The following is a 14,925-nucleotide window of genomic DNA, read 5'->3' on the forward strand; positions in this document are numbered from 1 at the left end:
TAATGAATGATTCTTTCTCTACCTTATTGAAGTTGTTGGTGTGATCATTAAAACATTATGTACCAAATTAAAAATGATTGGAGAGGTTTGTTGACATTTGCAGATGTTTAAACAGCTTTCTCTTCTCTCCAGTTTTTTTATTCTTTGATGACATGTCTCATCTACCTACCATCACCTGTGGCTCCTGGCCAGGGCATCTTTTCTCGGTGGATCCAAACAGATTGAGTAATATAATCTCACAGCTTTATTCCTACCCTTTGCCAGAAAAAAGGAGCTAGAACTCTTTTGTGACTTCTCTAAGAATTTTTGTTTTTAGTAATAGTGGAGAAAATGGTTGTAGATGAAATTGGTAGAGATAGTATATGTCAAAGAGTTACTTTCTAGAATTAGGTACATAATTTCTTTGGTAGGCAAAGAAAATATACCTTTATCAGTGGATCTTTGGGAATAGCAAAGATTTAATTAAGAATTTGAGCAATTATAATTAGAAAATAAGATTTAGGAATTAAGGCCGCCTTGTTCACTTAGCATGAGTGTGGGTGTATAACCCTTTTTAGGTAGGACAGCGAGACCATGGTAAAAGGAGTGTTATAGATTATTACAGAAACTAGGATTTGACTCCAGATCTGACTGACATAAAGGTCATGACTGAAATCATAATTGTTTTAAAAATTTTACAAATACGAAGATTATAAATTCCTTTTGTTTAATGTAACGGTAATTTTTAGCTCCTAAATGGTATTTTCATGTCACATGAAGTATATATACTATGTGGTATGGACATTGAATAATATTATTGGTTATGATGATTGGCTAAGAATTATTTAATTCCTTGGAATCTTCATTTTCTGACCAAACCTGACCTAAATCTTATCCCTTGGTATACTCTACAGTTTTATTTTTCCTTAATCTCTTTGATTCTCACTGACCAGTATTACTTAAAGATTCATACTTCAGGAGAATTTCGAGTCTCAGAGATTTTCTCTCTTTTTGTATTTTGTCGGTTTAATAACTTTACATTAATGATGTTTCTGAGAATTGATACCTTTATTGATGAAATTGGGGATTAGGAGGTAACTTCAAGAAGGTTGTGTATACCACTATAAGGTGGTGATTTGAAGTGAGAAAGCTTGGGTTTGAATCTTTGTTTTTCAACTGTGTGACCTTGGGCACGTTTTATTACCTCATTTTCAGTTTTCTCATTTGTATATAATTATAACTCCCATTTCATAAAAGGGAGTTCTGAGAATTAAAGGAAATAACGTTTATAAAGGGTTTAGCACAGTGCCTGGCACAATAAACAGTCAGCAAAGAAGCTAACAAAAACAAAATATAGCTTCAATTAAGGTATGCTCTAAAAATCTTGGGGGGTATGTTAGGCACATATATTTTCTTTAAAATATATTAAGATGAGCTTAATTAAATATATTTAAAGTTTAAAGTATTAAGTTTTTAGAATAGATTGATTATATACTTGGAATAGCTATTTGAACCTAAAAGAAAAATAATAGTATTTTTGGCTGTATTCATCTTACTTAACTATGTTTCTGACCTTCTTTATTGGTATTACTTGTTGGACACATCCTCACTGAGTAACATGTCTGCTAGAAGGAAGGGAAGTAAAGTAACAAACTGAAATTTTAGTGCTTGCTTTCTTGTGAATAGCTTTACAAATGTTTAGTGGAGAAACAGTTTGGAAATGTACATATTTTGTGTATCTGTCTTGTCTTTGGTTTATTTCTGAACGTAAAAGTTGTCTCTCTATTGGTCCCCAAACTTGGTTAATTTACTTATAGAGCTTTGTTTAAAAAAAAAAAAAAATTCCCCTCTCATTTCCCCTTCCTCCTCAAAACCTTTTCCTCAGGTGATTCTGTTAATCAGTCTGATGTCGATGCCACTGGGCTGTAGCAAGTCCTATGTCGTCCTGTGAGCCCATTAATAGAACATACTTGCTCAATCCTTTTTTTTTTTTTTTTTTAAGCATATGGTCAAATAATAAAGATAGGTACGGCAAATAAGAGGCTTCTTTAAAAAAAATATGTCAACTGTGCCATCTCTGAACTCAAATTACTCATTATAATATGATTGTTTTTTTAAATGTTTTTTTGCATATAAGTCCGAGTGGGTTCTTTTTTTTTAAGAAAAGTACAAATCAGATAGGCTGATAAACATGTAAATATTCTTATTTTTCATTTTCTTATTCTTATATTACCATATATATGTGTTTTATGATATCCTCCTTAGGATATGTCTCATGAAATTGTTGTTCTAGTGTGCCTTCAGAGCAGGACCTGGGCCTAGGGTGAGGCAAACAGTGTCTAGGGCACAATGTTTTAAGGAGATGCTCATTTTCAGGGTTGGGCACAAGTAAGTACCTCCTTAAATGTTGTGCCCTAGATGCCTGCTTGCCTCACTCTAGTCCCAGCCCTGCTCCAGAGAGTAGGCTGCATATAAATTATTTTAATTTTGGTTTAGCATAATCACATGCATGCTTGGATGTTTTATAAAAAATTAATGACAAAATGAAAATAATGTAGCCAAACCCAAATTTACATTATCCAGAAGAAAAGTTAGCTGTTTGAAAAAGATAACATTATCATTTTATTCTTGCATGTTCAGTGATTGTCAGAGCTTCGGAACTTCCAGTTCAGTAGAATCTTGTCTCACCCTGAAATGTGCTTGGTTGTTTTATCTACTGGCAGCTACCTGAAATCTATCATAAGCTTCTTAATTTGATATATAGTACATTCAGCTCTTAAACTTATGGATATCATTGAAGTAATAAGTAGTGACTCGACTTTTACTACATTTTTATTAATAATTTTCGAATTCTTTGAGAATTTGCCTATGGTTTTTCTTTTTTTTTTTTTTTTGAGTGCTACATCTGGAAATGCTCAAAAGTTGTTTGCCTTTTTAAGAGAACAGTTTGCAGTGAAAGTATAACTTCTTTAGAGGTGAGGTTCAAGTTAACGAATGATGAACCATAATATGAGGAAGCATAATATTGTGAATTATTATTTGGCAAACATAACTAATGCAGGCATTAGCTGCTGAAGCCATTAATAAAGTACCACTTGTAGAAGGCTGGAGAGATAGGTAACACAGAACTTTCTCTGTAAACTCTCAGAATGTAAACTAGAGTACAACTTAGTTTATTCAATAAGGACTGAATTCTTTAAGTTTGATATGTTTGTAGGTTTCATGATTAATGTGTAATTAGAATATGAAAATGAGTATTTAGAGTCCGCTAAAATTTGTAGATGTGACATCACTGGCAAGTCAGGCATTTTGTTTCTTAAAGTTCGAATTTACTTAAATGCACCTTTTTTTTTTCCAAAATAAATTTTTATTTCTACTTACAGTGGTTCCAAAGTAAGTTTTCCTACATAGAATTATTTAATATTTAGGTCTGTTGATAGTGTTTAAAAAAAAAATAAACCCATAACAACCAAGGGTGGAGGAGTATCTAGATTTGTTTTTAGCTTTCTTTTTCATAGTTTCTCAGAAGTGTGTCATATTATAAATACGTTCAAAATGTTTTGCTCTGAGGATATGTAGCATTCCTATAAAGGTTAAATCAATAAAAATGATTTGGACACATTCCTAAGCATGGCTAGAACAGGTAGTCCGTTGTTTTAGGTACCCTTGAGTTCCTGGAGCAGATCATTATGGCGTAGCAAAAGAACTTACTAAAAGTTGCTTTCTATGTGTAGATGCATCAGCTTAAAAAAAGTAAGATTTTCTGGCCTTCTAGAAATGAATATTTTTAAAGTAGCCCTGTGTATATTGATTTAACGATGTGTCTTAAACTCAGTTAAAGTTTTGAAGCCTTTTTTTTTCCTCTTCTCCGAGTGCTGAAGATACACCATAATTGATAAGGAAGAGGTACGTACAGGAAAAATGCAATGGGCAAGCTTTCCAGCCAGTTTAGAATGAATGGTACTCTTATGATTAAAAAAAGTGTCACACATTATAATTGCAAAATTAAGAATTAGATTTTTTTCTTTTTTCTTTTTTTTTTTTTTTTTGGTTTTGCCGGTTTAGAGGAAAGTTCTGTAGATGTTATCTGTTCATTTGAGCAGTTCGAAAGACGAGCATGTATTTAAAAGCATTTAACTTAGGGCATGTATTTTAAAAAGCATATATATTTCTCTTGTGATTAGGGTTGGCTTTTTACTATGATACTGTTGCTTGGTAGAGTTTTATTTCATCCATGTGTTTGCTGTCTTCTTGTTCATTTAATATGTTTGAGTATGTAAGTTTATTTAAGTTTATATGTAAGTTTTCAGATCACATTGTTTTCACAGCTACTTTTCAAAAAATATCTGTCAGCTTATAACAGCAATAAGATTTATCTTAAAGTTTGCTTTAAAATGGCTTTGGGGTATTAGAATTTTTTGGATAATGGAAGCACAATGAATTGATCATGCTCTTGGCTGATTAAGGTTTAAATCAAGGTGGCAAATTTGAGTTATGTATATTAATGTAATTTCATTATAGAAAATCTCATCATTTTGTACATGTAGTATATAATAACTTTTTAAATAAATACTTTATGAAAAATATTTTGTTATTTGTTGGAGCAAATGATCTTATTTTGTAACCAAGAAAATGGTTTGAACATGCCTCAGTGGAATTTTTTTACATATATAAATGTATAAATATAGAGTGGTTTAGTCATTTAGTAATTAAATAATTTGGCAATATAAGCCAGATATTTTACTCTTATAAAAAAGTTATCTAAGTGTTCCTTGATATATTCTGATTTATCATTATATTTTTAAAAATAAGAATATTTATGAAAATAAAAATAAGCCTAATCTGCATATGGCTCTGTTTTCTTTCTGGATCCTGTGAATGGTAATTTAAAAAAATCTATGTGTTTTCTCTGCTCTTGCTGGTGCACTAAAACATTCTGCAATATGCTTATGCATATTATAAAGGAAATGTATTGTTAAACTTTTAGTGCTAAATCACGAATAGTGTTCTTCTGACAGTACCAGTTGTCATTATCTAGCTTAGATAATGACACTTTTAAAATGAGGTAGATACTAGTGGTAAAATGTTTTGAAAATGTTATGAGGTTTCCTCCTAAGATAAAGGGACTGAAAGAGACAGGGAGGGAGGGAAGTGAGGTATGGAGAGAGAAAGAGTAAGTGAGAACATACTGTATGTGTTTAGTTTTAACAACTTGGGGAATGTAAAGAATTCTGTGTGAACACTCAGGTTTTAATAATACGAAAAATAAGAGTTTCTATTATGGAGAGGAGGTTGAATTAATGATCAAAAGTTTGAATTACATTAACTTTTCTCTTTATATTGTTTTACAAAGGTACTATAGTACATTGTTTTTGTAAGTACTATCTGCTTTATGGATTATCTTCTTAAATATTTTCATTTTGTGTTGAATTATTTGAAAGAGCAATAGCATTATTTTCTGCATTTTGTCAGAAGTCGAATTACTTTAAAAGCTTTACAAATTTCATGAGAGGTTAATTAATAAAAATTAATCTCACTAGATTACCTTTTATAACCAATTATGCCTAATATTAGGATGTTACTGTCTTAATGGAAGTTTTCTCAGATATTTTCTTATATTGTCCTGATATTTCAAATTGGGTGTCCTTAGTATGAAATGCTTACATACTTTTACAGTTATTCATGTTATGGAAAACATACTGATTGATATAATGTAGGTTATTCAAATTTTTCTATGCTATATGTAATATAGTAATATATATAATATATCTAATATTGCAGGTTTCTGTAAGGTGGTAAAATTTTATGAAATTGAGAATTCACTTAAGTTATCTTTGAGCTATATTTACAAACAAATCTTATAATATTATTGATGAAAGGGAATCTGCACCCTGTATCTTTTGGATACATTTTTATGTCTGTTTTCTAGGACCAAGTTACAGCAATACAGTAAAAACAGTGGTTTAAAATATTGATTATAAAACATAGCACTTTAATCTTTTAGCTTCACAATGAATTCACTTTGCTTAGATTCATTTAAATAATTTTTAATCATTTGATAGAAATAATACCTTTTCATGTAAAGATTATCCTGGAAATTTGAAGTTTAAATTGAGATGTTCAGTAGAGAAGTTAAAAGTAGAATTAATTATAATTATTATGGCTAAAGCAAAATAAGCAAATTAAAAATCACAATACCTAACTTAAATTGTTTTCACAGGTTATATAGACAGTGAGTATATATATAGAAAATATACCTGTTTACCTCCAAGCCAGACTTCTTGTTTGAGGGAATGTCTCTAAATAGGTATCTGTTCACACAGTGGTTACACTCATATTTACCTTTGTGAACTAATAATTTGTTTAACTGATAATCGTTGTTTAATTATTTTAAGTTTATAACTGGAAAATAATGTCCTTAGATCTTACAGGCGTAGTTTTTGATTATTTTTATCTCAAGTTTCCGGGTAGACTGGGATGTCTGCTTGATGTCTGTTAATGGTTTTACAGTTCGACATTTCTTTGTTAGTATACATGCAAAAAGGAATTGGTTATCTCTCACAAAAGAACTATAAGCAATACCCCAGTTACATAATTTATAATTGGTTTTCTCTTTATTTACAATTATTATTGTAAGTTCTGTAGTCACTCATTTGTGTGATTTTGTATGCACATGCAAATGCAGAGACTGTATTAAGATTTTGAGCGGACTAATAGTTGAAAGAGATTTAAGTTATATTTTGTTATATATTTTGTTTCTGTATAAAAATATGTCCACTTTCATATAAAGTTCTGTGGAATAGCGCAACATCATTATTCTCATTTTTCCAAAGAGTTTGTACGTGTATAGGTTTTAAAACCTTACTGATGGTCATTAATTGTGCTTTGGCTAGCATTTGTCCTTTATTATTATTACTACTATTTTTTGCTTATACTGAACCACCAAAATGGATTTAATTGTAAGACATCTGCCTATAAGGAATATGTAAACAATGGCGTGGCACACTCATGGTCCATATAAATTTTAGAGGAACCTATAAATGCATAAATTTTAGAGTTTTAAACTTAGTTTTTTATGTAATTTTAGTTGATGGCATAATGATTTTTAGTGGCTACTATAGATGTAAAAAAATAAAAAGCGAGTTTAAATGAAAGGTAAAATAAAATTTATTTGATTTTGTGGTAAAAATTGTTTGCCTTGCACAGGATATTTAGTTGTACCTTGTTAAGAATGTCACTTCTCTAATGTAACTTGTGTGTGATTTCTTAAGGGATGGCAATAGAAATAATGCAGATAACAGAACATTTAAGCTGATTTCCACAATAATCTTAAATACATGTCTGAGAATAATGTTAACTTGGCAAATTTTCTGTCATCAATAAAATAATTTAAAAATATCTTAAGTATTATGAAAAGTTGGATTCACTTAATATGTCTATATGGTGCAGAATTCCTTGTGGGCAATTAATTTGAAAAATGAAAAGCACTTAATCAAGATAAACTAACATTTTTCCTTTTTTTTAATATAATCAAAATCACATTTGGTATGACTTTTGGTCCTAGAATATATATTTGATGTTACATTTATGAATATTAATGAGAATATAGGATATTTATAGGAGATGTATTAATAAATGAATTTTTTTCAGTACAAATATTAAATGCTTATGTAGCAATTAGCCTTTAAAGGACTCTTAATTCTACACCTAATTTTATTTGGAAATTGTTTTGTATATCCTGGTAAATAATGGGATTTTTATTTTCTAGTCAAAAGAAGGCATGTTTATGAAAAAAATGTTTTAGAGTTAACATCCTGTTCAGTAATCACAACAAACACCTGAAATGTTGATACGGTGTTAATTACATTCATCTAATACTGTTCCAAACCTTGAATCCATGTTCTTAAAAAAATAGTATAAAGGGGGGAAAATGCCTAAGAATTCAATGTAAGATGAAGATATTACATATATTGTAATAAAAGAACATTTAAGCTCAGTTTTTGTACAAATCTTTTAAAAAAGTTATGTAGGAATGTATAGCCTGTTTTATATGTTTGCTATTGAATGGACAAAAGCTTGTGGTCAGCTGAGGTGACAATTGTGAGGAAACTCCCTTTGAATAAGGTATAGAATATCCCCGTTACTTTTTTGAATTGTAACACATTAATCAAAACACGTAGTCACTGAACTCCTTAATCTTTGAAATGGCAGTATATTGTATTAAGGTGTATATTTTCATGATGTGAGACTTCCTTTTCTAAATATTTGTTTTAAAATAGTAAACATTTTAGATTTCATGAAGAATTACCTAATACTTGAGACAGCTTTGATTATTTTGCTCTTTAGAAAATACTGACTATTGGAGTTTATTGCTATTCTTATTACTGGAGTTCAGGGACAGATTTTTTTAGGGGGGTAGTTTTTTTCAGTGGAATTCATTGGTATAAGAGAAAAAAATAGTGCATTCAGATAGCCTATTGGGATGTCTCTGCCTAAATTATGTTTGGTTTTACTAGCTTCCATTTAATAAGTCTTGAATAGTAAATGACTAGAAAAAATAGTCATACTTTGTCACATTTACAATTTTATTATTTGCAGGAAGGATTTTTTCATATTGAAAGTATTTGTCTATTTGACCATATGTGTAATGTCTTTAAAGAGACACTGTAGAGGTAGGCTGTCTCAGTGAACCCTCTATGTTAAAGTCTTTTGTTAGGTAATAGCATTTGTGATCTTAATGCTTTTGAGGAGCTTTTGCATGACCTCATTATCAGGATTGTCACATTTTCGTCTCTTGGAACAAGGGTTAGAACAGTATGGGAGGTTGATATTTGTATGCTTTGGACAGGAATTTGAGATGTTACCCTGTTTTGCCATCAGTTTTCAAGTATAGGTATGGGTGCATCATTAATCATAGGAAATGCAAAAATAAATAATCCAGTCCCATTGGATTTTTTTATATGAATACTTACCTTTTCCCTTTTTTGTATATACAGTTGAGGTATTTAGGTAACCCCTAACCTTTAGCTTCAACAAAGAAGTACAGTATAAAAATATTACCACAGTTTTCATTTGAGCAGCTCTAGAGAGGAAAAAAAAAGCCCTCTAGAAGGATATTTGTTGAAAAAAAAGTTGTGATACAGAATGTCTTAACTCAGCCCCAATACAGTACTTGAAGACCACCAGTGTATAAAATTGAAAGCACATGAGTTTTGAAGCACTAGAAAAGGTTTGTAATTGATTAGCGCTGCTTGAAAGTATTGAAGTACAGTGAGTTTTGATTTGTGAATGGTTCTATTCAATAAAGATTAATTCTGTGTGTTTGATAAAATCTTAGTGCCTTCAATGAGTTAGTTTTTTCCTCCCTCTGCAGTTTATTTAACCATCAAATATTTCAGTGTTCTTTTAACAAACTGGAACATTTCTATCTTACTGAATTTAACTTTAGCATGACTGATTTAAACAAGTCAAACTATCAGTGATTAGTTTGAAGGGTGTAATTGAATAGATTAATTTTTTGTTCTTTTAAAATAACTAAAATGTATCATAATGTTATCATGTATATTTTATGCCTTTCTTGTGATTTGGAGACTATCCAGAGGTTCATACAGACTAACAAAATATTTTTCTGTGATTTCTTTTAAATTTTTGCATTTTAAAATGTTTTTAGAATTTTAAAAGTGAGATCTTTAACAGCTATTCATGTAAAATTGGGATTATTTATTATAATTCAAAATAATTTGTATTATGAGTCTTTTGGGAATTGCATTGACATTTTTAACTTTTAATATATGTTGGAGTGGTCTTCTGTGTATGTTCTTGACTTTTTAAATTGTCTCCCTGGCTTTTGGAAGTTAGCTGTTAGAAGCAAGTTGTAACACTTCAACATTATTAGATCTTGAAACTATGAAGTTATTGATATGGACCACAGCTATTATTTTGGAAGTTAATGTTTACACATCATGTTCAGTTACTATGGTCAGTTACAAAGGCTTTATTTAGAAATTTAATCAGCTGATATATTGTCATAATTAACTTCTTAATTGTAAGAAACTCCATGAGTCAGATCTGTCATTTTTAATAAACTTTATCATAAATAATGGGTAGATTTTGAATAATGCAGATTGAAAATTCTTGTTCAATTCCAGATAAATGGTGTGCTGAGAGAACAGACACTGAAAGATCTTCCTGTCTCTGTCTCTTTCTCTCTTTCCCTCTCTCACACACACACTTTTCACTCATACTGAGGTGAGCCAATTTTGTCCTTCACCTAGGGAAAGCTTAAACTTCAAAAAACTTATTTTACAATGTTAGAGCACATACCTTTGATTTTTCATTAGGTTGTTTTGATAATCATTTATGAGAATTTAAGGCCTGAAGTGAGGTTTTAGACTTCAGATAGATTATGGGCTGAGGAAATGTTTGCAGTGTGATGACAACCTATACATAATGTTCATTACACACCTATAATTAGTTTGGTGTAGTGGGTTCATCTTAAATTGTCCTCCAGGTGCTAAAGTACTATTTCGGGGTGGGAGACACTAAATCCCACTTTTTAGAAGTGGAAGAATTAGTTACAATGTCTAAAAATATATGACATGCGATAGATGATCTTTATCTATTTCGTTTACTCTTCTGCCTTATTTAGAAACTTGGTCTAGTTTTAGAAATTTTATTATAGAAATAGTTATTAAGGTTGTCACAGGAAATATAAGACCCTTCTTCATAAGACAGGATAAAGGGCATTTTAACATATTATTTGTGAGAGTGTTAATGTCTTTGCTTCTAATGCTGAAGTAGTCTTTGAAACTTGTATTGCTCCCCATCTGGTTAGAAAAATGAATTGCTTTTCAAACAGTAAGATTGTGAAAGAATAAGTTAATTGCTTGAGATGCCTGTTTCAAGTTATTCCTTCATATAACAATAGTTTTAACCATTTTTTTTCTTTATCTCTTAAACGTAGGAACTGCAAAAGTTACCATGTATAAGCTGTAATTATAGTAGGGGCTGTAGTGCAGCCTAGTTGTTCATATGTTTTGCTTCCTTAATGCAGAAATTTTTAGAGTAATGTTTATTACCTATCATTACATTTCAAAAAAATAATCAGTGATTATTGTATGTGTTGTAACTGGCAGGGGGGACCATGTCCAACTACTGAGGGAATCACTACAGCAGTTTTATATTTTTTTGGTAAAATACAAACTGCATTTCCTCACCTTTTTAAGAGAAACCTTTTTTCTCCTTCAGGTTTAATTATTTCTCTTTGACCTAAACTAAGACTGATCCTCTGGTAGCCAGTTAAAATGTGTGAAGTAGGAGGAGTAAAGGAAACTCCAATCGTTAGTTGTAAGTTATAAAGCAAAGTTAATACAGGTATACAGAGCAAAAGGATTTATTTTAAAGGATAAAGGAAAATTTTATAAACTTGCCTTGTAGTTGGAACATGTTGGACCTCATAAAGAAAATCTTGTAAGTGTTTAGATATTTTACTATAATACTGTGTCAGCTGATGAATATTGAAGTAGTTTACTTTTTTGTATATCAACACTAATTTGAAATTGAATATTAAGGGGCTATATTATGCCTGTTTTCTTTCAAAGTTCAGCATGATTTAATAGGTATGGCTTTTTAAAATCATGCAGGGTATCCTTACGGAGTTTTATTTTTCATGAGACTAAACGCTATTCATTTTGGTAGGTCCGAGAATATGATTAAAAGAATCCTAGACATTTCAGTGTTTGCCGTGTGTTTATAACAAGTTTTCCATGTGGATAATAGTGTATACATGTAAAATTAAAATCACATAGAAAAATATAATTGCGTTTAGGTTTTCAAAGACTTCTGTGGACTTTTTAATATCCTGGATGTCCTGGATAACTATAAAGATCTTTTAAAAATGGCTATCACATGTTTATAAGTTTATATATGAATATATGCTTCAATTATATAAAGTTGTTTAGAAACAAGCTTGTGCATCTCTCTTATGATGCAGTTTAAAATTACAAATAGATTTCTTTTAGTTGAGCTGGGTAAAATGTTAACTGTACTTTAGGTTTATTTCTGCACTAGAGCATAATGGTAGAGCATAATGTCGAGATGATTCTGTGGTCTGTTATTTTGTAAAATTGCTTCCTTTTTGAAGTTTGCTCAAATATTGGGAGCTGCCAGGGTGAATACTTCATAATACTTTGATTAACTTAGTGTCTCATTTTATTGCAGTGAGGGTTAATGAGAATATTAAAACTTTCTTTTACTATTTTTAACTACCTCATTTCTACAGCTCTAGAAAACATTTTGACTACTGTAAGATGTCATTTTTTCTATTTCAAGTCATTACTCCGAGAAGCAGATAAATTACAGATGCCAAATGCAAATATGTACAGCATTTTCATTTTTCATTTTTCAGTGCAACAAAATAGCATTATCATCATAATATTTAGTATACTACGACATTACCCGGAAAAGCTAGCAATTTATCCAAGAAACATACCTTTTTGTTTAACAGGTTCATCTCTTTATAGGATTTTAAAATATGATAACACTTACCCCAAAAGAAGTTTTGCTGACATGGTGTCACTGTGCTGAAGAGGCTGTTTGATGCCATAGTCCCTCCTTTTTTTTTCAGATAGAACTTGTACACTCTGTTGTAAATTCTGCTTGCAGCCTTAAACTGAAAATACAAACCATACCCAAACCTTGTTTTAGTTTTACTGTATGCCTGGAGTACATAGACTTTATATTTATTTTTTTCTGTCAAGAAATTATGTAGCTGGTAACATGTGAAAAGCAAGGAAACAAAACAAAAAGAAAATGAGCAAATATTTGAAGGACCTACTATTACTGCATAGACTGTGGTTAGAGAGCACTCACTGACTCTGTTGGTCTCGGTGGCTGGTAGTGACCTGCGGAGATTAACCATTTAAAAACCAGAGACTTCTTGCTGTCCTCCTGGAGAAAGTTTGCACCGCACTTGTGGTTCTGTGGTTGTTTGTGAGGCGAATGAAGCATTCACACAATCCAAAAAAGCAAAAGCTTTAAAACTCCTTTTTTTTGCAAGCACTATTACTGGAGAGACAGAATCATGTGGTTTGTGACCTCACAGTACTCAAAGTAAAGTGGGACTGCCTACCACTGTGGCTTTTCCCCCCTTGCTCTTGCTCTCTCTCTTTCACTGTCTCTCTCTCTTTCTCTCTCTCTGACAAAAGGCTTGTGGTAAGGCCCTTCCTGGCATCCAGAAGGATATAGCTTTTTAATTTTTGTGACTCATGAGGATTTGGATAGAATACAAATGCTGAAGGAACCCAAACTCCTGTAAGGTTACGCATTTGTACAGCAGAACTCTGCAGTTAAGATTTTCCTTTCTATTCCCCGACCCCCACTTTTTTTTTCTTTTTTTTTTTCTCCTCCTTTTATTTGGTTCATTATTGTGTCTGTGGAAAAGAACAAAATTGGCTCAAGAGGCTGTGTGAAATTCTGAACAACAGTGATGATTTACAATAATTTACATCTTTGGATTGTATCACATTCTGGGGTCTGCTTCATATTTGCTGGGTGATTGGAGTCCTTCTGTTTTTCTTTTTCTTGTCTCCTTAAACTTGTGAATCTGTAACTCATTGTAAAAAAGTTTACCTTCCTTAAGGTCTGGTTGCAAACTGCTTGCTGGGCTCGACTGTAATTGGCTGTCATGAAAGTGTTAGTCTGGAGATTCCTTTACAAATACTAAATCATGTCTGTCTAGTTAATGTATGATCAATATTAGATGCCAGCTCTTACAATGAAGATTAAATGTAATTAGTAGCTTTTGTATTATGTGTATGTTTACCTCATGACCAGTTTGAGGATCTTATAAAAGTGAATGGCAAGAACTGTGACATAATTTATTGGATGAATCTTAGTTTTTTTTTTTTTATGCTTGTAATTTTTATTTTTCAAGGGAACGTATTCATTTTATATAATTCTTTAAATACTTTATTTGGATATTAACTTTAACAGAGCCTTTGATAGCAAATCTTACACATCTATAAAGTAAAATTCTTATGTTGTAACTTATATTGTTCAATGTTACTGACTTTATAAGCTCAGAATGGAGTGGGTTAACAGAAGCTGTATTTTTTGTTTATAATGGAAGCTTTGAAATAAATTACAAAATGCTGTGTGTAGTAAGGAATAATGCACACAGACAGAGTATGTTAGTCGTCTCGATTTGCTAATTCTGATTCAGAAGAAAATTGGAAACATCTTTGGGAAACTATCTCCTTTTTTGCCCCTTTGGACATGTATGTATAGAACTCATTTTCTTATTAGGATGATTATATATCATAGGCAGAGAATTTCATATTTATGAATAGAGCTTCCTGTTTTCATCAGTTGAGAGTGATGGGGTATTTTTCAACAAAAATTATAAAGCCGAACAGACCAATTTTCTAGACCTTTTTTTTTTTTTTTTTTTTTTTGCCATTTATCCACGCCACTCTGAATTTGCATGTTAGACTTCTTCCTAGTGTGATAGTAACTAGGAGTGGCGTGAAGTAAATGACTGGGAGGGTGGGCGGAGACAGAGAATTACAAAACATTATTTGGGGTGTATAACGGGTTTGGGGCTGGAAAACACGAAGGATGATGTTACAGCCAAAATATTCCCGCTTCTGATCTTCCTAGCAGAGTTCATTATCTGTTTTTGGTTTTTACTAGATAAAGATAAATGTACAAACACATTCATAACTTTCTTTACAAAAAATTCTTGTGCCCAGAATATACTGGGAAGACAAGAGATGACTTCAGTCCTTTATTGTTCAAATGCCCAGAACTTTTTCATAATAAACTCTTAGTGATAGAAAACGAGAAATACATTTTAGTGTATTTTAAAACAGATTTATTATGCCTCATGGTGTGTATAAACAGGTTTTACATTGGAAAGTAAAAACTTTCATTTAATGTGTAAGCTAC

At 31.2% G+C, this 14,925-nt stretch overlaps 2 protein-coding genes across 7 annotated transcripts in view; one reads left to right on the forward strand and one right to left on the reverse strand.

The window, feature by feature from the left end:
• The window catches only part of LOC116870397 (runt-related transcription factor 2-like), a 46,029-nt gene extending 32,915 nt beyond the window's left edge, over positions 1–13,114 (reverse strand). The window contains exons 1-2 of the mRNA XM_032862034.1: positions 12,850–13,114; positions 12,526–12,649 (exon numbers count right to left, since the gene is read on the reverse strand). Coding sequence (XP_032717925.1) covers positions 12,526–12,649; positions 12,850–12,987 — 262 coding nt within the window. The 5' untranslated portion in view covers positions 12,988–13,114. The remainder of the gene's footprint in view (positions 1–12,525; positions 12,650–12,849) is intronic.
• Positions 1–14,925, forward strand: part of SUPT3H (SPT3 homolog, SAGA and STAGA complex component) — a 534,939-nt gene that overhangs the window by 38,239 nt on the left and 481,775 nt on the right. The window lies entirely within an intron of this gene.

The sequence above is a fragment of the Lontra canadensis genome, unplaced genomic scaffold (assembly GCF_010015895.1).
Source record: "Lontra canadensis isolate GAN:19392208 unplaced genomic scaffold, GSC_riverotter_1.0 scaffold23, whole genome shotgun sequence".
In the NCBI taxonomy this organism is placed as follows: domain Eukaryota; kingdom Metazoa; phylum Chordata; class Mammalia; order Carnivora; family Mustelidae; genus Lontra; species Lontra canadensis.